This window comes from Chaetodon trifascialis, chromosome 1 (genome assembly GCF_039877785.1).
Source record: "Chaetodon trifascialis isolate fChaTrf1 chromosome 1, fChaTrf1.hap1, whole genome shotgun sequence".
Classification (NCBI taxonomy): Eukaryota; Metazoa; Chordata; class Actinopteri; order Chaetodontiformes; family Chaetodontidae; genus Chaetodon; species Chaetodon trifascialis.
The window spans coordinates 10,125,315-10,149,728 of record NC_092056.1 but is presented as its reverse complement, the minus strand read 5'-3'; the positions used below and the strand labels follow the sequence as shown (position 1 = coordinate 10,149,728).

Below are 24,414 nucleotides of genomic sequence, written 5' to 3'. Positions count from 1 at the left end.
AAAAAAGGCAAAGAGGCATGAAATCCATTTGTGTGTGTGAGGTAGATGTTAAGTTGGGAGCAGGGCAGGAACTTCAGTCGGATAATTAGCTACTATTATCTGTTGCACCCAGTGGCCTGTGCCACTAATCCTGCTGATTAAACACAGCTCACAGTAGCACCAGACTGATAAGGCCACGGAGCTCAGTGATGACATAAATGTCTGGGCTGGACTACGTAGGACTGGCACTGTTCTGCTTTGCATTAAACCACAGGACACTGATGTGAGAATCAAACGAGAAAAAAAAAAAAAACCTGTGGTTCAGTATATGAATAAAAACAGAAAATGTTTCAAACTGTGCCCAAACATCCATTCAGCACACTCGACAATACTCTACATTACAGTATGGCTGCCAAAAATGGCCAAAAATGATGTCTAATTATTCCCTCTCAATAAAAACACACAGATTTGAAATTCAGATTTGTGCATTATGTCTACAAGAGGGAAAACCAAAATTGAGAGACATCCTGCTTGAATATTATTTCAATATAAACAAATTAAATAATGTCCTTATGTACCGTGCTCTTTTCAATTTCCAATCAATGAAAATGACGGTGTGCGCAGGGTTTCCAATTGGTGCCGGTCCACGTGTCCTGAAAGATTTCAACGTCCCGGAGAAACGGCAAGGAAATCCAGAGACTTATTATCTGATTATGGAAGTTTTTCCAGTATTGAAGTAGAGCACTGCAGCCGGCAGCCACGAAACATGCTGCGACATAATCCCCCCGAACATCAGCAAACCGTCAGTGTATGTCCACTACAAATGTTTGTTTTTGCCACAGACAGGCTCAGATTGTTATTCTAACTGTATGACAATATTATGGAAAGTATGCCTAGAGAGACAGACCTCTTTGTCTAAGAGTAAGATCCTTTTTGTTTAACCAGAAACAGACACTGTATCGCTCTCGCCAAAGCAGCCAGACTGCATTCACAGAACCAGTTTTTCTATCACCATAAAACACACTTCATTCAAACACGTCAAAACCGAAATAAAACTCATTTAGATATCTAAATAAATCAGACTTTAAGAGATTTTCCCTGTAAAAAAACTAATTAATTAGTTAATTAGTGGACGACGGAAACTCCTGTCTATCATCCAGTGCATTTGGTGATCCAGCTGATTTTTTTTCTCAAATATTAATCATCATAATCCAATGATTTTTTTTTAATTCAAATATATATATTCAAGTTTAGAGTATTAGCTGACGACCATACAATACAATAAACAATAGTTAGATTACAAATAAATCCAACTTAATTATTTTGATGCTGTTAAAGGTTTACTTAAATCAGCAATGTCTTTAAAAAGAAAAGAGGTAAAACAGGCCTATATTTCCAAAAATGATATAATATAAAACAATTACTAACTGTGGAACACCAGTTCACATGAACTGGCATTTCAAGAGCTCTTTGTTTAATAGGTAGAGTTGCTTAAGTTCTATTACCTGTAATTTTAATAAATTATTTTAACAACCAACGACATTTCTGGGAAACATCAGCTGTAACGTGATTAAAGGTGCATTAATGATGATTCCTTTTTATATCAAATCACAATCAAATGATAATTTGATTTTAACTGTATACTCACAGTGAACATGGAACGGAAGTTGCTGAGATCAGTGAACAGCTCCTCCACAGAGGTCTTCTTGGGATCGATGGCAAAGTATTGCAGCATGTTCTGATACAGCGTCTCCATATTGCTGTGCATTATCACCAGTTTGCCACACTGCTCCCGAGCAGCTTTGCTGAAGCTGTGAAGGTGGTGGTCAAGGTCAACAACACATCCATCTCACATTAAGTGTTCATTAAATGTTGCAAGTATACTACTCCCCTGTTTGACAGAATGCAGGAAACTAGAATTACCACTCCATGGTTGTTTGCCTTCATCACCCAGTCACATTGCAGTTTACATGCCTCTCTGTCCAGACCCTTATAATATATGTACTGAAGACTTTACATCAGGCAGAAATGCCCAGCAGTTGGACTCAGCTGTGCTGACATGTAACTTCAACCCTCTCTGCCACATGTCACTTGGAAGTCCATTTTAACAGATTATACAACAATTCGTAGAAAAGCTCACAGATTTCTTTCTAGAACAAATTTCACAGTGAATATAAACATGGAAGATAATGAGGTATTTGCATTAAATGGTGATCTTGGCACCGGTTCTGTGCCAAATGGAGCAAGTCTGTTAGTCTCCCTAACTCTAAAAATTACCCTTTTTTTTACTGCGTGGACCAGCGAAAATATCTTTGCACCTAAAAATGTCCAAAGAATAGTGTCAAGAGCTGGTCTTCAAAGACACATATATACGCTACAACACACAGAAATCTAGTAAATATTACTGCCTTTAAGATTACCTGAACAGCTTTCTGTGCCAAAACAGACTAGCATGCAAGATTGAAGAGCATTAAAAGGTCCTCCTGATTAAATCTAGCAAAGCAAAGGACAGCTCTGATGTGCTGGTATGTTTGTGTGGATGGGGACAAATATGTAATGGTTGTGTCAGTGTAAGGCATCAGAGTTGGTGCAAGGTGACAGGGAAAGCAAGAGAACGAACACACTCCATGCCTACTACTAGGCCACGCTGTTCAGCAAGTCTACTGTGAAATTCATTTCTAAGCTATATTAGCTCTTCTGTGTTATATTCTGTTTTCAAAGGCATAACATGAGGCATCACATGACAATTCTGTTTGAAGCTTTTGATGCATGATAAAATAAAATCTGAGTGAAAGTTATTTTGAACCAATCTCTCTCTTTTAAAAGTCTGGTAAATTTCTGTGTAAATCAATAGAAAGAAAGAAAATGCTGTCCCTGCCAACCAGTCCCGCATGTGACCCCACCATCCCTGTCTCATAGCAGATGAGAAGCAACAGTGTCTGTGTGTGTGTGGTATCACAATTATGTGGGCAGCCACTCTATTGTGCCCCTTCATTATAGCTCAATTGATGAAGCTATTTGACGTCTGGCCTCCATTGAATCTGGCTGGGGATGGGACTACCTATTCACAGCTGGGTAAAAGCTGTTCAATAGGCACTGCTCTCAGATTGACTTGTCAGTAATATCTTTCCAAGGCAGAAGCAGGAGAGAAAGAGGCACAAGGAAAGCAGAAGCAGGTAAAGGAGAGCAAGACAGAGAGAGAGAAAAGAAGAAATATCAGAGAGTCTTGGTTGATAAGTATCATGGGGTACAAAATATCTCCTGACTTCTTCCCTATTCCATCGAAAGCAGTGGTCCACCACAGCAGCTCATTCTCAAGAATTCCTGTTCACTCTTGCTTTCTTTCTGATTCAATCCTTTTCCCCCTCACATTGCCTTCTTCGATTCTCTATGCTTCTCCTCCTGTTCTTCTCCTCTTCTAATCTGACAGCTTCACAAGCTTAGCTCACATTCAGAAGTGTAACACTAGACCTGTAGCACAGTAACTGTATACTCGAGTGGCACATGAAGCAATAACGGAATTCTCAATGTCACTAATGTGACACTTCAGGCTTCTCATGTTTAGCTGGTGAGTGTAGATTTTGCTTGTCAAAATAATGAGCATCGCCTGCAAAGTTCATCAGTAGCAGGTGAAGCCGCCATGTGTTAAATTTTAACGGGATTGTATCATCTGTCAAGAGTCTGGAGAGAAGAAAAGAGCAAATCCCCCTGCCTTTGATCTAGTACTTTTAGATATCCAATGATGTCAATGACTGGGAATCTTCATAGATATAACTGAGCAACATTCAGTAGTAGAGTTCACTAATGTGAAATACTAAAGCGTGATTATACAAATATGGATTAACAGTATTGATTAAAAACCAAATATAGATTAGCTTTAGTATTTCTTTTTCTCTTTTGTCAATTCAAAGCTGCACAAAAGTCAAATATCAATATCTTTTCAGTAAGTCAGACGCATGTTAAATTAAAACTTCATCTTACGGTGCTCACAACTCATTTCCAGGTTGTATTAATTAGGCTACCAATCAAACTGCAGTGGTTCTGCTGTCTCAGCTCTGTGTGGTGGACTCAAGTCCTAAAAACAGTAGCACAGTTTGAACTGTGAGGTTCACATATGGATGGTAGGGGGTAAAAATTGTTGGTAACACAGTTAAGCCTTCGTGAGTTTGTGAATGCTGTAAGTGAATGAGTGCCCAGCTGACTTTTGCTGTCTGGTTTCAGTGGGGCTCAGATTTCATTTTCACATTTGACAGAGTTTTTTTTAAAATCAGTGTTGCTAGGATTATAAATTTTGTGCAAGGCACCTGGAGTTGGAAAGCAAAGCAGTGAAAGACAGAGCTGTCAAATCCATTCTCAGTGAACCTCTGTGTTGCACTCAAGTTCTCTGCTAACTACTACGGCACAAGCCATCAGTGCCCCAGCCCCAAGGCTATTGATCAAAACTACATGAAGGAGGCTAGGTACAGGGTCTATTATTGAACACACACATACACACCTGGTCTGAGGCATGCCTGTCAACCTGATCCACTAACTACCTCCGAGGACAGTGAATAATTAACACTGCTGTCAAACAAATATGGACAGCTGTCAGCAATGGGCCTGGATATTCAAGAGGGTGATGAAACAGCAAAGTGAAATTATGTAATTATGTGTTTGTGAATTTGCATTTTTGTTTTAACTTTTAACTAAACTGACAACTGAATAACACATATTAAATTGCGCTTGTTTTGTCTTGGGGAACATACAATAGTGACTCATGCTGTGAAAGAGAAAGAGTGACAGAAAGATGGAGGCAGTATTATCTCGATTCTCCCTCTCTGACCCTTCCCTTCATTTTGAAGTTGCCCAGTGTGAAGTCCCCTTCAAAAAAAAAGAGCTGAGAGGGGCAGTGGTACAAAACCCCGATTAAAGAATGGGATGCCACTCATCACTTGTACATGTCACTGACTGTGGAGAGAAAAGCAAATGTTGCTAGGATTAAGACCAAGGGTGGCAGGACGAGCCTTGTCTCCCTCTCTTCTCTGTTTTAACAGCATATTATACTTCTACTGTTTGTTTCCTTGAGCGATTCATAATGTGTTATGGATAGTCCTTGTGAAAAAGTGGTGAAAAATTTCATTATGGAGGGAGAGGGGTAGAATCACTCTTACAAATCTGAGTTTCCAGGTTGAAGGCGATGGGAGACACAGTACAAATATTTTATTATGTAAAATGTAAAGATGTCTTTAATGGGGTGTTTGATCAACCAAAGACTTGAGCGTTCCCTTTATACCACAAGTTCAGTTCCATGTTCTACTCTAAAAACCTTGTCTTTTGCCAACTTGTGCAGCATCGAACTGTTAAAACTAAACACATAAATTCCAGTAATATTCCTCTTACTTTTGTTCAGTTTTATTCATTACAGTAAGTCCACTGAATAATTCCCTGAAGTGGTGAGTGAATGCATGCATGTGTAAAGGATATAGCCATTTTAGTGAAGAACATGTCGTTGGGGTCATCAGGGGAGGAGAAAGTCTCCAGGTCTCTCTCCAGCTGCAGCAGCTGCCTCTCCATCTGCCTTAGGCTCTTTTCCAGATTCTCTGCAGACACTGACACACATACACATATATCAAGACACAAAAGAACACACATTCATAAAAGCACACAGAAACACACCCATGTATCAAGGAAATGTGAAGAAAGTAGCAGAAAAAAGGCAACTCAATTATAGCTACAATCAATAGCATTATTATTTTGAAGCTCTGACAGAATCAGAGAAAGGCAACATACAATGCAAAAAACAGGAAAAATAAAAAAGAACTCAATTGCAAAGCATGCTTATTGTAGGCTCACACAGTGCCGGAGACACCATGGGAATAAACAATGAGTGAGGAAAAAATAAACATCAAGTCAGGGTAAGTTCAATACACATCTTTATTATTCTTTGCCTCTTAAATGCTCATGCGTATGTCGCAAGCAATTAAACTCAAATAAGAACACAATGCCTTACCGAGACACAGACTGTAGTGACAGCATATGGCTGCTGTGCTTGCTCATATAATGAAACTGTTGTGTGGCCATTCAATAACATAAAAAATGCAGCCCAAAAGTATGAAATGGCTGCTGAAATAGAAATATTTCTACGTCCTTCACCTTTGTCTTTAGTCTTACCAACAGGTGCAAGGATCATGCAGGTGGGAGAGCAGGAGAACACTGAGCCTAACTTTCTGTTAAGTTGGTCATGGTTGACACTATAAGCTAGTCAGTGAATATAGCGTATGGCTTAAATTACCCTGATTAGACCCTGCTTGACAAAAAAGCATAAGCTGCTTAATTTTAAGTAGTTTCAAATGTCCCTTGATCCTAATACATGCCTTACGAGAAGGAAAAGAGAGAGAGAGAGAGAGAGAGAGAACATCAGTGTAGCTAAGCTTCTCGTTGAATTTATAGTATAAACCCCATTTACTGATGGGAACATACTGTCTTGGACACAAACCAGAGACGCACATACACACTTGTTCAATCACACATCTTCGCTACAAATACTCTGCAGTTGCTGAAGTTGTCCAATTTCTCTTGAAATCTTAAGTTTAATGGAGTGTGAATATGGTCATTTCACTGCAGGTAAAGTTCATGATGTGAATGTATGTACAAAAAAATACACATTCACACATTCAGCTGGCTGAGAGCAAAACTCTCTTTCATTCTGCTATCACTCATGATTTAGAGCAGGGGTGGGGAACCTCCTGGCTGCATACTAGCCACGTTCTTCTGTGTGATCCCTGACAAGCCAGTCTGCCTAAGTTGGTTTGTGGGGATGCAATTGCTGTGATAATAATGCTCATCTTGAACATCATTAAGGCTCTAAAACATGCTAAACTAGATGAGCTGCGAGGACAGATGTGTCTAGATAAAGTTAAATCTCTTGTGGAGTTTTGGATGTGGTCTCATAAGACCACATTCTGACAGAGGCAGTGTTATGCAGGCAAGTTTTGAGGTGACTGAGCTAATACCTAAGAAGCTGAAACATCATTCAGAACTAGAATCTGTGAAGGAGTGCATTTTGCCGCTGCAGGGCTCCTAGTGCCAGATAAGGTAAAATTGTTCCAAAGTGCCTGTTTGTCTGGACTAATTCATAGAGATGAAGCACCTGACATGAAAACTCAGTGGTAGTGTCTGATTTGACCTTCATGGTGGACATTAAGTACCTCTCAGAGCTGAATCTCAAGCTCCAGGCAGCTCTTCAGCTCTCTGCTCTCAAATGCGAAACCATTTGAAGTGAAATTAAAGCTGTGGAAGAGTGCAACTGGAAAGAGGAAACACCATGCATTTTCCTACTCTGCAAGAACAAAAGCCTGCTATGACATCTGAATGTGCCGCTGAGTCTGAAAACTCCTTCAGGCATTTGGTGAGAAGCTTCAGGACATGAAAAGCAAACAAAAGGAATTAAACATATTTGCTGCACAGTTTAATGTGGATCCAGCTTATGTTGACAACAAACAACCAATGAAATCACTGAGCTGCAACGCAACAACCTACTCCTGTGAGCAGTTCTTCTCAAAACTGACTCTTGCCAACACTCAGTTCTGGTCAAAACAAGACCCAAACCTGGAAAAACTCATCACTATCATCTGACCTCAGACGCCTCACCAAAGAGAACCAGCTCCAGTGGTCGCAGAGGTTCATGTGATATCAGGGCAGGAGTTATACCATCGCCAGTGCCGAATGAAATCTGTCAAGTCTACACGGAATACAGTGTATGTTTATGGATTATATTGATGCTGAACTGACAGGAAGACTGTCGATGTATGACAGCTGTTATCTTGTTTCTAGAGTCTAGAGCAGACACATAAGGAACTATTAATGTCACATTTCTTAGAGGGAGTTTGCTGTATTATTTTCCCCGTGGAGCACAGGGTGCTTCAATTTAATTACAATATTTTATATTTTTTAACAAGGTAACTGCTAAAGTATGATAAGGTTGTCTGATATTCATTCATTGCAGTTAATATGATGTAATTGAACTCAGTTTCTAATAGCAGTATGCAGTAAATGGTTGCCCTTTGTATCTACTTTCCAAAACAACCCTGCCCAACCACCATTGCATATGCATAATAAGCTTCTCAGGTGATGCCCAATAGCCAGTGACAACCCCCCAACCCGCTGCGTGCCATTGTGTATGGCCCTCAAAGGATGTGACAAAAATTTAAATGGTCCTTGATAGGAAAATGGTTCACCATTCCTGATTTAGAGAGAAGGCCAAACACGCTGCACTGACAGAGAAAAGAATGAAAGAAAATCACCATGTAACACTCACTCTGCACCTGACATATTATCATGTCATCAGTTCCTTCAGTATATTGCATGCTTTACTTCATATTTTTACTCTCTTAGCAACTGATCTGTTTATCTTCATTCTATCTCCCCTTGTTTTTTCTGCCCACCATCTCTCGAGGTCACTGACACTAATTGTTAACAGTCAGTCAAAGATGCTGAAAATGCCACAAACTTCACGGACTACATCGTGACCAATGATGTCTCAATAGGAGCAGTATGCAGAGAGCCACTGCTCTGCACTGACTGACTGTTACATTGATTTTATATTTTGGTAAGAAACCACCCAGTCAATCTGGACAGAGAAATTGTGCCAGGATTTTTACACAAATCCTGACAGAGTCCAGTCAACTGCTTGGAAAATGACAGGCCAATGTTAAAGACATTACAGAAGTAGAATCACGTAACATTGTTCACTGGATATCAGTCATAAATAAATCTTAAACTATCTGTGTTCAAGTAAACCCTGACCTTTATGAGCTTACTTGAACATTACTATTTTACCCTTTAAAGTCACATTCTTTTAGCTGTGCCATGGACTTGCAAAATGGACAACTATGCATCTTAAAGGATGTAACAAAATATGACTTAAAGAATTGATGTTTTGCTGGCTCAAATCCAAACAGAAATATAATGAAATTGCTTATATTTCACAAAAACTTCACAAGCTAGCAAAGTTAAACTGCAAAAATAATAACAAAGTTTAGTTCAAGGGAATTGAAAACTGAAAATGTTTACATTTATTGGTATTGAAGTTAGAGATGGGTTCTAATCTTTTCAGAGTCCGGCCGCTCCTGCCTCCTCGGGGATGTTATACATGAATATTGCAAATTAATTGTGCATTTTTATGCGCCTATGTGCCAACTACTCTATGCTGCCATTATGACCAGATCTCTGATGTAAAAGAGTAAAGTATCTCAAAAGAATTCCTGATTAAATTGAGACAAAAAGGTGTGACTAATAATAATTCAATCACTTTTTCAAAGGATATATACATATGTATATATACACGTGTATATATATGTAGGTAATAAGTAATAATACTAAGTAATAATTTGATCAAATACAATGCAGCTTGTCAGGCATGCAGTGGCATGTGAAGAGAGCAAACCTGTTCAAAAACGACTTAAACTTTTAACAGTGACATACTGTATGATATTTTCAGACAAAGGGGCTCTTTAATGAAATGAGAGGCAGGACAGGTGTCCTTCCTCTCAATGAAGTGGGTGGTGTGCTAAATCCACATCATCATCATCATCATCATCAGCAGCATCATCATCATCATCAGCAGCAGCAGCAGCACCGAAATGCAAAAAAAAAAAAGAAAAAAGAAAAGACTAGAATGTAATCATAAAATGCAGGCTGTCACTCACACATAAACCAGCTTTAAGACAAGCAAGCTATGGGAATTTCTATTGAACACATAAATATTAATCTTTGACTAAATAATCAATAATTTTCAGACATTGTACCAACATTTGATATGATCTGTACGACACACAGATTCATTTTAGTAAACAATCACAAACTTACACCTGCTCCATTGTTTCCATTTGAATTTTTTGCCTTTTGTTTCCCAGAGGTTTACCATGCTACCAGAATCTGCTGAATGAGGTGTGGACGGCATGCAAAGGTGGAAGAAGGCCAGACAGGCAGTCTGTTTAAAGCCCTGTGGTGATGCACTGACTGAGAAAAGAGCAAGGGAGGGCGAGACACAGAGCAAAACAGAGAAGAGCAGTCCAAGCTGCAAGTTTCTGGTGATGAGGCTCCTCCAGGTGCAAGGGCATGTGACCGAGAGGAGACATGCAGGTGACAACAGTTGAGTTATACGCTTCAGGAGAAAACCTGCCTGGGACAGCAGCTGGAATATTTACTTAAAGACACAGAAATGTGTTTCAAAACAGATGATGCTGATGCTCAATGTAAGCGCACATATGTCATATGCAACTTAAGAATTGTGATATAATTGCTCTGTGGCATAGCAATAAAACAGAGTGCGAGATAAAACATAAAAGGCTGTTTCCGTGTCTTTTGTTCTCTCCGCTCTGGCTTTCTCTTCCTGTGTGTTGAGTGTGAGTGATTCTTATGAGCAGTGGGGCCTGAATGCCTCTGTGGTCCAGAAAGGCTGCAAACAGATATAGGGTGTTTTAGAAGAATAATAATTGGAATAATTTCCAGAGGTCAAATCCCCCATTGACATCCTTTTATTACTCAGCCGACCTACTGTGCTATAAATGAGACTGAGGGGAGCACACAACCGTGCATACTCATAAACAGCTCTGCTACACACAGAGCTTTACTATACATCATTCTTTGATGTATGAAAATTAAGAGACAGATCAGCCCTCTGACACCAAAGCCTGAAAGACAAGAGTGAGTAGAGTGATGGTGCCAGAGGCTGGGAACTGGAGACTTGTAATGCAAGAACTCCTGGAGCACCTACTATATACCAAAAGAGCATGAAGGTCACTGAACTGCAAGTTGCAGGGTAGACTGTTTATTCTATATACTCTCGACCTGAGGCTCATCACTCACACTGCATGTGGCAAAACTACAAAACGAAGCTTGAACTGCATATTAGAGCACCATCCGAATATGGCTGAATCCTCACATTATTCCTTAATGACTCCACTGGGCCACAAGCCTTCAACAGAAAATGAACCAAAACAGCTTTTCCGTCTTCGCTGCACAATACAATGTATGCAGACGTGTCGACTGACTACGACACTTATTTTTCCAAGTAATGTTTCTGCTGCTGACAGGCGGTATTTAAAGAGTTACAGGCTGAGATAGCCTGGTTGAGCAGATTAATATGTTTCCATGTTTGCATGATTTCAACATCAAACTCAGCACCACGCACCACACAACAAACCATCCTAATTGCCTGACTGCTGCATGTTCGTTTGTGATGAGGGACAAAAGAAATGGGAATAGCAGAGAAAAAGGACAGAAAGCAAGATTGATAGACCAAAAACCAGACAGGGAGACAGACCAGAATATATAAATAAATAAATGAAAATAGAGAGATATTGACAGACAGGTGAAAAGATACATAGATAGATACATAGAAAAGGAGAGAGAGAAGCAGAACACCAGGACTGTTTCTCCATGTCAGGAGAAATAATGATTGTAGTGCTGAAAAGAGGAGAGAGTGGCAGAAATAAGAAGGCAGACACAAAGGAACCCTGAACTAAGCTGCAGTTTTGCTTCCATGAGAGACGGGATTGGCAATGGGGGAAACGAAGGCTGTGTTACACACAGTCAAAAGACAGCAGCTTTTGCAACAGAAGCGTAAATCATTACTGCTACCTCCGTCCAACCCTGTTTTCATGCTCAAGTAAGCTCTTTGGTTAGCGTCTATGAATGTAATGCAGCCTTTTAGTGTGTCTTCAGGCCTCCCGAATGGCTGTCAGGCCTGATGAAAAGGAAGCCACTCAAGAGCATGGTTTACAAAGACGAAATGGGATTTGTGTGTCTGAATACTAGATATGGAGAGATGAGACGCTTAGTGTATGCATCTCATAATGGTACAACGGAACAGAAAGACAGTGATGGAGAAAGAAAACTACAAATTATATAAATGCAAATGTATGGTCTGCTTGAGGTCCGTGAAATAAGGAGGTGGACAAGGCTTTAAGAGAGATCCAAATCCTTGTACGGCATCTTAGTCTTGACCAAGGTTGTGGACACACAGCACAGTTGGAATAAATTGAAACACTCAATAGGAGCATCATTATCCATCGATTGTTAAAGCATCAACACAAGCTTGAGAGGACCTTATAATAAAAAGACAATAAAGTCACACATTACATCCTCGCTCTGCATTCTCCTCCTCACCCTGTCCTTCAACGGACAAGTGGGTAAAATCTTCTTTTGAGCAGCAGGAAATGTGTTGCGAGAGTATGACTTCACATGCATTTATAGTTGTAAACACACACACATAGTGTACACAGACTGCTGCTCACTGCATCCTCCTCAGAGCTGCTTATGGCAACATGAACAAAGAATGACAGACTCTCCTCTGATCACCCAGTCTGTCCCTGCTTGCCTATGACCTTTATCATACTCTAGATAGACTGGTCAAACTCAAGGCAGTGTGTGAGGTGTTTGTGTGTATGGCTGTGCATCATTAAGAAAAAGAAGTCAATTTATGTTAAACCAGCTGAAAAACTTAAACTACAGTCAAACAATCTATTGTTGCGTATTGTTCTTTATCGGAGCAATAGACAAGACCTGAAGTATTCTCCTGAAAAATAAGCCTATAACTCTTGTAAATGTGCTGCAGCAGAAGATTAATGTTAGTATCAAACAGCAGTGCAGATGAGCAGAGTGTGGCATAGATCAAACACTAAACTGGTAAAATACAATGCATGTTTACAGAATCAACAAGCATCTAATCCCAGAATAATCCCAAGAGAGTTACAAAAGTAGAAAAGTAAGTGTGAAGCTCAAAGTGAAACAGAGGAATACAGAAGAAGAATGCTCCATTTCTGTCGGGGTAAGAGCACTGCCTGTTGAAGGCTGTTTATGCATTAAGGGTCGTCCACATCAAGAACGATAACAATAACATTACAATCACGAATGTTCATCCACACGGATGAACAACAACGTTCTGTAAACAGAGGCGCCAAGCACATGATGCGCACTCAAGCTGTGTCGACACCTCAGGAAAATGGATATCGATGACCTGTTACTGCTTTGCGCTGTGCAGTGAAACAAAAAGAAAACCAGGTTTGTGAAATTCCTCAAAGACGACAGGAGATGAGAAACGATATATTTCTAGTTATAGTTACAGTTATCATTCTTGGTGTGGGCCTGCCCTTTATGCTCTCCACACCATATTCTTTAATGCCTGGATCTCTCACTACTGATCAAATACAGCAACGCAATATCATATAATGTCACCCTGGTGGTCACTTAATCTCCTTTGAATGTGTTTGGGTGCTGTGAGCTCCGTTTCCCCCCAACAATGCTTTGCAGGAGCTAAGGTGACAGTCATTTGTTTGGTCTGGATGCTGATGATCTCACTCTGATTTATAATGAAGCAACTTTAAAATAAGATTCATGATATCTGTCGTTTATATGGCTGGACAACCCACACAGCTCATTATTGTCTTATTAGGCTCACCTTTCCAATCATTTACCACGGCCATTATCCATACCATCACTATAGTTGAGGCCAGGCGATACTGCTTAATGGCCAGCATCAAACAACGGGCCAAAGTGTTGTAAATTTCTGAAATATTATTCAGTTTTCAGTTTTAATCGCATGCCTTCAGTTGCATAAAAACACACTGAACAGAAGACAACATAAAAGGCTTTTCTCATTTAACTCAAAGGTAAAGTGGCTGGCTTTTTTGAGTTTCAGACAGAGCTTGTCACAGAAAGCTGCAAAACAAAGCAGAGAAAAACAAAAGAGTGTCTTGTTTGTATGCTTTTTGTTTGCTCAAAAATATTCTACCTATTTTATTAGTAATTTAGCATTTGTAAGAACAGTTGACAAAGACCTGTTGGTAAACAGCGGCAAGGATGTTGATATGACAGGGAGTGAATGAAACTCCCTGCATACTGGGAGAGCTAAAAAACTTAAATTGGCATGAGCAGGAAACTAAAATAACTGCAAAAAATCACCCAAAAAGTGGGAGGTAAATGCAGTGTTATCAAATTATTTAACAGCAAAGTATTTGTTAGTTGATAAATGGAGTACTGATCCTTGCATGCTTTGAAAGTCATATTAAATGATGCAAAGCACTTTGGTGGAGGTAGACAGCAATGTCTTTTGTTTTCCTTTCAGATGATATTAAATCTGTCTGTTTTTAGACGACCTAATATATCAAAACTGTCAGGATACCCTTACAGTGCGTTTGTGTGTGTGTGCGTGTGTGTGCGAGGAGGACTGTGGATATGGGTTATGTTGTATATTACCTCTGCTAGCTCGGTCAACATGCTCCAGGTCTTCAACAAACTTGATCACATTTGGAAATTCCTCCTCGCATATTTGCGCCAGGAAGTGGAGTAATGTGGTCTTTTGGTCCGCTGACTTCGTGTCCTTTAGCTGGAGTAAAAGACAAAACACAAACACATGCATTTAAAAACAACGGCAGAAAAAAATGTACTTCAGTCTTCATATAATATTAACAAACAGACTGCTCTGATTGGGGAGTGCAGGGTAGAAAAAGTAAGTGAACTGGCGCTGTAGCCTACATGTCATAGGCAGGCAGTTGGTTGTTACTGGGAGCGAAGATCAAGGACAACACCAGCATCTAAACTGACCAAACTGACATTTGTAGCTGGGCAGTGAGGCCGAGGCTAATATGGATCAGACTCATCCTCAAATATGTGCGGTGGTGAAGTTTTTATTAAAGAGGCAGTTATTGTGGTGATATTCACAATGAAGTGCAGCTAACTGAAAGCTAAAATCACCGGCACAGCTGATGGGAAACATGGACAGCAGAGCCGGCTTAGGCCTGTGTGAACTGACCAATTAGAGACGATTAGCTTATCAGGAAGCTGAGGCTCAGGGAGTACTGGAGCTGAAATGGAGAGTGTCAAACAGAGAAAGCAGCATTGCTAGTATGTGAAAAGCAGTGTTTTTTGAACATTAAAGCATGTAAACATTGTAGTATACACCTAAAATAAAAGTGTGAACCTGAGAATCAGCACAACATGGCCTCTGCAAGCCCTTTCAGTAGCTTTATAAATGTATGTTGATAGCACTAGAGATGATTTCATGTCTCATATTCATGCAGCAGACACATATTCACAATGTGATGACCTCTCCTGTGCTTTGTGCCTCTCTCTCCTCTACACACAACAATTTTTCAATTTCTCTGATAAATTTCCATCATCGCTCTTTTACAGTCTAATTCCAAGATGTCTCTCAGTATCCCCGCCAAACATCCCTCCTGTGGAGTGTGTTGCTGTGTATCCCTCTAGGTGATCTATTGGTAGACAGCAGTGTACTCAGCCCCGCTGGGTTTAATCATGTTTGTATTATCTCTTCTAATCAAACATTCTCATCTCTCTTTTCATTTCTGTTTTCCCATTTTTTCAAAAGCTTCAAGTGCTGCGCTCAAAAAAGGTCCCTCTCTGCATTTAGATGGATGGTAATCATAGTTGACAATGTAAATATTTTGCTTTTTCTTGTTGGACTCGGTGCAGTTTTCCTGTGCTGTGGAGTGTGCCATGGAATTAAGTTGTCAAACTCGGGGCAGGCACAAAGGTGATGTCTTCCTCTGTATATCCTGCCTCTGACAATGACTCACACCTTGGTTCCACAACATACGAACAGAAAGATAACGAAAAAAACACACCGGACGAGCAGCGTCACAAATGTGCTAAACATAAAGCCTATTCATAGACTCTTATTAATTGTTTATAATCTCCTCACGCTGATTAAATGAATGCATCATGTATGTATGAATCCATGTGTGTGAACGCACAGGCAAGGGTGTTTATATGAACATAAGCATCCGAGTCTAACTGGGTAGGGAAGTGGCAGTGATGAATGGTTGCGGTGGTTGTTACTGTGGAAACTGCAGTGAGTGTGCCAACAGCTGTAACGTAACCACCTACTACTCCAGGATTTCACTCTGCTCTTACCATCACTATGATAAAGGAAAACTTACCATTCTGTCATCATGTCATATGAAACCCAAAGATATTGGTATTTGCTATACACAAAGACTGGGTTGTGTGCAAACGTACAAAGGGATGCCAGCAATAGCCTCAGTTATCTATTCTGAGCAAGAGAAGAAGAATCTAGAAGAATAAAATAACCCCTGTGTTTGGCTGCTTTGATACATGCCAGCAGATAGAGAAAAAAAATCTGTCTTGTGAGACTGATAATGCTCAATCAAATTAAATAGTTTCAAACTAAATTTCTAATCACAGCAGCCACTTGTGATCAGTTCACTGATAAGGCTCAGACAAGGTGAAAAAAGTCCTAACACATAAATGACTGGAGGCTGACACACTAGAAAAATGCACTCTTACACACACACAGACACACACATGCACACACATGGATTAACATTATACATGTCTGCGCACACAAAAGACACTCTGAACACTGAATCTGTGTTCAGGTCATCAAATATGTTTCTGATGACTGTGAGTTAAAAAAAAGTGAGTTTTATCTCCAAAACTATTGATTGTTATAGATTGGGACTCATAATACACAATTGCAATACAATATCTATATTGCACATGAGCACTTTAACAAATGAGGTTTTTGATTTCCTGTTATCAGAGACTGCAGTAATGGCAATGAGAAGAATCTGGCAGGTTACTTTGGTATTTTACAAATCACGTTACTGCTGTTACTACAGTCCAACTGCAAAGACGGCCGTGTAAAGTGGATAGGAAAACTTAGTCATGATCTTTTTCCTTTGAACGTCCCTCCTGTCGAAGCACCGCCACTGGAGGGATAAAAGGTGACATTCTGTATGTAAACAGTTGATAGTAAGGTCAGCATTTTAAACCTCACCTTGCAAAGAGAACTGAGGTCAAAGCCATATGACTGGGCATTTCGAGAGCCTGCATTCATGTAATTCCCCAGCAGCAGCACCAGCTCCAGCAAGCGGCCAAAGGAGCGGCTCTTCCTGACCTCATCACAGGCGGCGTTTACAGCCAGGATATCTGGACGCAGGTTGTTTACCTGCTCCTCAAACTGCAGTCGGAAGAGGATGTGGTTGAGGCGAGGACGCAGCCGCTTCACACTGCTCATCTGAGAGGGGAGAAGAGACATGGAGGAAACAGGGAAGGGCAAAGGAGAAAAGAATAATGCAAAGGAGAATTACAGAAAAAAGAACAAAGGAAAATGATGAGAAAGAGGGAGAACAAAGTCATAAAACGTAAACTTAAAATAACTACAGTTGCACTTTTGGAACATTCAGCCAATCTAATTTAAAAGAAATGCATGCAACCGGCATGCTGGAAAGTGTTGCTAGGCAGTAGTAATAGATGCTGGCAGTGATTTGATTTGGGACCCAGGTCTGGTAAGTTAATTGTGGAGTTAGTGTCCATATAGGGCAAGCAGCAGAGGGGGTGGAATATACAATAGGCAGCCTTGGATTACCACTCTCACACAATTAGAGAAAATTGGAAAATATTGCATTGGGCCCAGGGCTCGGCCACAACAGTGATTGTCTATGTGTGTGGGGTGATGGGGAGGGGCGCAGGTTCCAATTGTCTGTTTCACACAACAGCTGGCTGTGTGGTTTGATGTCTTCCATCAAGGGTTTAATTATAGCTACTGTAATGTTATCAAATGACTATTTCAGTCGGTGAGTAAGTGAGTGTGTGTGTGTTTGTATGAGAGAAAAGGAGAGAGAGGAAACAGGGCAGGAGAGGAATATGACAAAATTAAGAAAAAGTAAGGTGCACAAGAACCAAATATAATGCCGAAATGGACGTTTGAGATGCAATAAATTATGTGATAAAGACGTAGAGAGGGAGAACATAATCAGAGGAAGAAGACAGACGACAGACACAAGTGTTCCTTCAAAGTGAATTTGTGCAGCAGTGCTTTCCATAAAAGCTACAGAGGACACTAGGCAAAACTGAGCTGTTGAGGGCATTATTAACAACATGAGAGGATGCGAGAGTGTGACCAGTGAATTTAAAAATTATGCACCATACAGTGTAAACACAAATAAATGTGAGTAAATATTTTGGCAACTTGTAATAAATGTCTTCTTGGAGTGTCAACAACAATTTAAATCCAAGATGAAAGACCGTATTTATAAGAAGTGTCAATCATAAGGACTGCAACTACAGTTGAGCCAGAAGGATGCACATGCTAGTAAACAGAATAAGTCCTGAGACTTCAGGGATTGAAATGAAGTCTGTAAGTCATCAACCACAACCCATGTATAGCAATAAAAGTTTCTGGACGGCCTGAAGTTGACTGATGTACAACCCAGCTTCCAAAAAAGTTGGGACTCTGTAAAACAAATAAAACCAAATGTGCTTGCTTATCCTTTTTGGCATATGCTCAATTGAAAGCAGTACAAAGAAAATACATTTACTCTTTTATCTAAACAACTTGCGAGAGTGGCAGACAGATAAGATAGATGTGTCTGCACTATGGTAAATCAAAAATTTCCTTTGAACTTGAGCTTTTCTGATATGCAAAAGCACAGGCCCTACATCTATGTCTCCCTGATGGACTGCACACAACAGCCAAACATGCTCTCTTCCTCCTCCTGAAAATCAACCATTCAATCAATGCATTTCCACTCAGTGATGAGATTCTCTTTCATGGGTGTTTAGAAAACAGGTGAGTACATGGGGCAAAAGAAGAAGATTATTGTATGCTTTGTCAGTAACTTGGTTGCCAGGCAGAAATGCAAAATACACAAAGTGCTACACTCCTCATGCATAATTCTGAATAAACCTCCTTTGAAAAGTCTTTAAGAAAACGATGCAGACATAATTAGGCAGCAGTGCTGTTCTTTAATGTGCATAAATTAGTGCAGCAGTCCACAGGTGTCCTGTCTTTCCTCTTAAGGCTTAAAGAAGATAGAATTTTAAAAAGCTCAGGATTAGGATATTCGTATGAAAGTGCTCCATTAGTGTGCGTGCGTGTGTGTTTGGAGGAAGGAGAAAGAAAAGTGATGATATGATGTAAATACAAGAGTTTATATTACTATGCTTCAACTTAGTTGACACATAGAAAGACTTTAATGTCAGACATCAACAAAAACACTACAAAATAAAGAAAAAATATTATTTTGTGATTTACATGTACATGTTTTGTGTGTGTGTGTGTGTGTGTGTGTGTGTATGTACGTGTGTGCGTGTGTGTGTGTGTGCTCACCACAACTCCAAACTGCTCAGGTTCTGACAAATTTGGGTACTCATTTTTGTACTTGGCCAAGGCGTTCAGCTGCTCCTGCTCTGGTAGGTGCTTCACAAGGTTCTATAAAGAAGAGAGAAGAAGAAAAGGAGTGAGAAGCAGCATGGAGGAAAGCAGAGCAGAGGAAGGCAACTAGTTTGAGTTCATATAAAAATAGCCTTGTGATGTTGTGATGCCTGACACTTACTTTATTTACTTACTGCTAATTGTCCTTGATGTCATGTCTTCCTAAATGTCATGTTTCTATTTCTTTACCATGTACAAAATGTTATAATTCAAACTGTCCAATAGTTAAGCTGTTCATGCCTGAAGAATAACGTGGTGTTCTTTATGATTCATTTAGAATGAGCCCGGTTACAATCTAACCTGCTGTTGTTCTATTTGCTGTGTTTCAGTGAGTTTCAGGCCTGCTGGTGAACTTCAGTGAAAACAATGCTTTGTAACTGTAATAAAATGTCTTTTATTATCAGACTATATCCTTAAGGCTATATATACTTTACTACAGAATTGAAAGTTAAAGTGTGAGTGGGGTCTCAGAAAGCCAAAAGGAATAAATAATTAAAGCCATGTTGATTACATTGCCTTCTCATCTGAATTTACCAGCCATCTCAACAAATACTGCTAGCGTGTGGTTAATATGTTGGTCTGATGCATTTAAATTGGGGCGCAAATCTGTCCCTGAAGCCCGGAGTCAGGATAAAAATTGCTACTTCCATTACTTGTGTTTTTATTGATGCATTATAATGGAATTTACCTTAATGACGATTCATTATTTGCATGTTGTAATTAGCAATTATTGATCAAATTAATTCTTTGGAATGCACATCCGTAGCTCTGCTTTGTATTTATTTATTTGTTTCAACTCAGTTAACCCACACCCACTCTGACTGATCACAGTTGAATTATTTTACTTTATTTCACTATGTGCTTATAGAGTATGCCTTTGATTTGAGCCATTTTGACTATTGTAATTCCTTATTTGCTGTACAGTACAGTAAGTCAATAGACAGCTTTCAACTTATAAAAAATATGGCTGCCAAGATGCTGACCCGAACTAGAAAACTGGAGCACATTTCCCCATTCTGTCCTCCCTTCACTGTTTACCTGTGTCCTTCATAACTGGCTCTAAAGTTTCACCACTCGTCTGCCCCTTCCTAAACTGTTGACCTTCTCTGTCCTCACACTCCTCTCAGTAGCTTAAGGTCTGTGTACCAGTTGTTACTGTTTATACCCAGGGCCAAACTGGACACAAAGGGTAGAAGGGCATTTTCAGAGCTCATAACCTCTATTACAGCCTTCCATTTGAAATCAGGCAAGCATTGTCCGTGTCCTCTTTCAAAACTCTGGGAACAAATTGGTTTTACGACTTGGCTCTTAATCAGATTTATCATGGACTGCATGTGCTCTTGTGAGTACGTACTGCATGTGCTCCTGTGAGTATTTTCCTCATTATTTTATCATGAGAATCCCTGTTAGTGTCACAATATAAAGTAAAAGTAAATTTAAAAAAAGAATTCATCAAAAGATTTTTTTTTTCTGTCAAAAATAGACACAGACCCTGTTTCCAGTCCACCTGGCATTGTGATTTAAATCTGATACAAACAGATGGATGGATACTTTATTTGTTTTAAGTATGTCTTAAATAAATGGCATTAAACTGAAATGTGACTTTTAAGCTGAAACAAAAAAGAAGAGCAGAAACATATCACTTAAAAAATAATGCTTAATATCAGCATCACACTTATTTTTTTATTCACAGATTCCATGTTCATGACCCGCTTCAATCAGGGCATGTACCTGATGAGCTGTTGAGCTGGAGAACAACAGCACTGATAATATAGTTATAGACTATGCAGTCTAGAAAAAGTTACAGATTGTAGATTGAGCTAGTTTTGGACTTAGGTGGTCAGTCCTCTACTAACGTCAGATAAGTTACTGAAACTCATTTTACAACTTGATAAAAAACTTGTCCTACCTGGATCATAGGCTCGGTGAGTTGCTCCTCATCCACCTCCACTATCATCCGCCGAATTTCCTGATAAGGCATACGGAAGGAACCCAGGAAAATGGCTACACAGACACAGGGGATATGACAAATGCTGTGGTAAATATAAAAACGATTCACTAATAACAAATTTTATTAAAGATTACTGGGAATATCTGAGGGTAAAAACTGTGGTGATATAAATATCATTTAACATCCTAGTTTCAAAGTATTACGTATCCAACCGAGTCTGTTGTGAAGAGGAATGACTCAAAAGGTGGTTTCGGCAGGATATATATTAAATACATACTAACTAGGTCGCATTAAAAGGAAACGGTATGGCAGAGAATATCAAAACAGAACAATGGAATGCACAATTTCTAACAATTACTGAGGTGACTTCAAGCAAAGTTTGCAGTGCCAGTACAACAGTATAACAGTTCAAGATTTAAAAAAAAAAAAAAAAAAACTGCATACAATCAAAGAGGTCTGACTGACTAACTAGTCTTTCATCTCCTGTTAAAACATGCGACAGGAAATGTGACATCGGTGAGCTCTGCACCTTTACAGTATGGCTAAAATTAAAATCTAATTCATTAGAACTCATTACATGGAATAAATTTGCTCTTTATCTTAATAGTGGCAGCATCAATCAAGCAACAGAAGTAAAACCTCATATACCCATTCTCAACCTCAATCAAAGCTTTTAAACTCTTTGCCTCCTATGGTGGAACACATAAACTGCCTACTCTCCTTTTTTTTCCCTTTTTCGTTCCTGCTCTATAATTTCCTCTGCATGATTTATCACTGTTACTGGGCTGATTAGTCTCATTTTCTTTTAATACATGAAACAAAGGTCACAGCTACCCTTGATATAAGCCAATGAGGTGCTAAGATCTGGGAGCGCTTAAGAGATCAGCTGGATCCTCATTAATGCCGGGGGCTTTTAAAACGGTCATTTCAAAACCAAGCATGTGTGCGTGAATGCGTGTGAGAGAGAGAGAGAGAGAGAGAGAGAGAGAGAGAGAGAGAGAGAGAGAGAGAGAGCGATCACACATCGTAGCATTTTTCCAATTTGTTCTTTCCTTAATGGAAGCTTACTATTGTTAATTAGCTCAATGTGTCTGTGTGTGTCTGTGTTAGAAGAAATGAGTCACAGGGAGCAGCAGCCAGGTTCACAGTAAGTGTAGTCATGCTTTACATTTGCTATAGCAACAAGCAAAGGTGTAACTCATTCCTTGCCAAATTGCCTATTGTGGTCACTTTATAAAATGCAAAGCACAAAATAAAGGGATTCTGAAGTGAGATTCAGTGAAAAGGTGAGTGCAAAGTGCATCACGAGGAGCTGTGGGGGACAGAACGACAGACGTGCATAGTACACTGTAACATCGAGAGACATGGATCTGTGTATATCTAGTCCTTGGGAGGAGGAGCGAGCTGATAGGAAATAAATACTTACATAGATTCTGTGCAATCTTAGGATCGAGCACCTTGAGCTCTTTAATTCTCTTCTTTATGGATTTTTTATCCTCGAGATCATCCTCTTCTTTTTTGGCTGATGAAGACAGAAACACTGAGTTATTCTCAACACGCACACAGGAAACATTTACACAAGTGTATGCACTTACTGTACTGCTGAGATGTGTGTGATATACACAAAGATACAGTGAGATTGTGAGATTTCCATATCTTTTTGACAAGGGAAGAAAGAGGAATGTAGGGATTATTGTCGCTTTTTATTTGCTAACAGAGTTTTAATACCACAATAATTTCAACTGTGAAAATTCAACCACTTACACGACTTCTGGATCTCTGCTGTTACATATTTTTCAAAAAGAACAATGACAGAGTCCGCCGTGACGGAATGCCATGCGGCGAGAGAAGCATGGAGAAAGGGATTATGGCAAAGTGTTGTGATTACACCACTGACAGTAAGGTATGGGTGAGCTATGGCTGTTCCATAAACACAATGTTGCACACACACTAATCAGGTTATAGGTGAAGGCAAATCTGTTCTGGGTCACATGGAGCCAGGTAGGTGGGATTGTGATATAAGTGCTATTGGCAGATAGGAGAGACATCGTGAGATCAGGATTTCAAGCAAAACAAATGACCAATAAGACACAGATACGCAGATGCACACCAACACACACATTCGCAAGCACACACACAAACACACGCACTCTTCTTGAGCCACACTCACAAAGAGGAGTTCACGCTTGGTTTTAATTATTTAAGACACCAGATTAAGAGAACAAAATGTGCATCCCAGGAGTATGCTGGGTAATTGTCTGGTGCTGTAATTATAGTGTGTGTGGTGAGAAGAGAGAGGAGAGGAGAGGAGAGGAGAGGAGAGGAGAGGAGAGGAGAGGAGAGGAGAGGAGAGGAGAGGAGTGGGGTTAATCCACAGGAAAGGTATTTCTACTACTCCACATGGGCTTGGTCTTCTTTCAGGGACCCTGTATCTAATTAAAAAGTGAAGAGGTATGCATGGAGCTCCCGCAGAAAAGACTGTTAGCATGTCCACAAACATGCACCCCTATGGTCGAGCTCGACACACACAGAATTACACAAGCACAGCCACACACTGAGCTATCCTTAGACTTACGTGGCTCCTCAGTTGGTACACTCTCCTCACAGTCTTTTAGTGTGTGAGAGAGAAGAAACGCAAAGGACAGACAAGGAGGACAATGGGAAACGTGTACCATGGAAAAGGGAGAGGAGAGAGAATAACGAGATAAAAATACATTTTCAGACGACTGCACCCTGTCTACTGCAGCATGAAACATGAAGAGACTCAAGGAAAGGAAGAACAAATACACTATAAAAACTTACATGAAAAAATATATAAATAGAGTAAACAGGTAGAAAAGGGCTAAATAAAAGAGAAAAAGGGCAAAAAAAAAAAAGACAAACTACCTCAGCATTTACCAATCAATTTCACTAAAAATGTACCAGACATAGTTCACAATGAAAACAACATAACAGACACGCATGTCATATTTTTAATCTTTGCCAAGATTAGAGCTGAAATGATAACTCAGCTGGTGTATAGCAACAATTTTGATATCTGATTAAGTATTTCAACTAAAAAATATCAATGTCATCAAAAATAGTAAATGTTATTCCTTGAGTTTAAAAGGTTGGTTTGAAAAACATTGCAGTGGAAAATTTTATTCATTTTATGACATGTATATTACTCATGTATACTGCCAACAGCCTGAGGTAAGTAAGCAAAACACGATTTAAAATGTACACATATATGCATAAAAACTAC

General features: G+C 39.7%; 1 protein-coding gene across 1 annotated transcript in view; it reads right to left on the bottom strand.

Annotated features, from left to right (window-relative positions):
- LOC139335032 (protein diaphanous homolog 3-like) overlaps positions 1 to 24,414 on the bottom strand; it is a 161,588-nt gene that overhangs the window by 67,294 nt on the left and 69,880 nt on the right. Inside the window, exons 19-25 of the mRNA XM_070968415.1 lie at positions 22,597 to 22,692; positions 21,129 to 21,223; positions 19,115 to 19,216; positions 16,781 to 17,020; positions 14,218 to 14,347; positions 5,443 to 5,567; positions 1,628 to 1,792 (exon numbers count right to left, since the gene is read on the bottom strand). Coding sequence (XP_070824516.1) covers positions 1,628 to 1,792; positions 5,443 to 5,567; positions 14,218 to 14,347; positions 16,781 to 17,020; positions 19,115 to 19,216; positions 21,129 to 21,223; positions 22,597 to 22,692 — 953 coding nt within the window. The remainder of the gene's footprint in view (positions 1 to 1,627; positions 1,793 to 5,442; positions 5,568 to 14,217; positions 14,348 to 16,780; positions 17,021 to 19,114; positions 19,217 to 21,128; positions 21,224 to 22,596; positions 22,693 to 24,414) is intronic.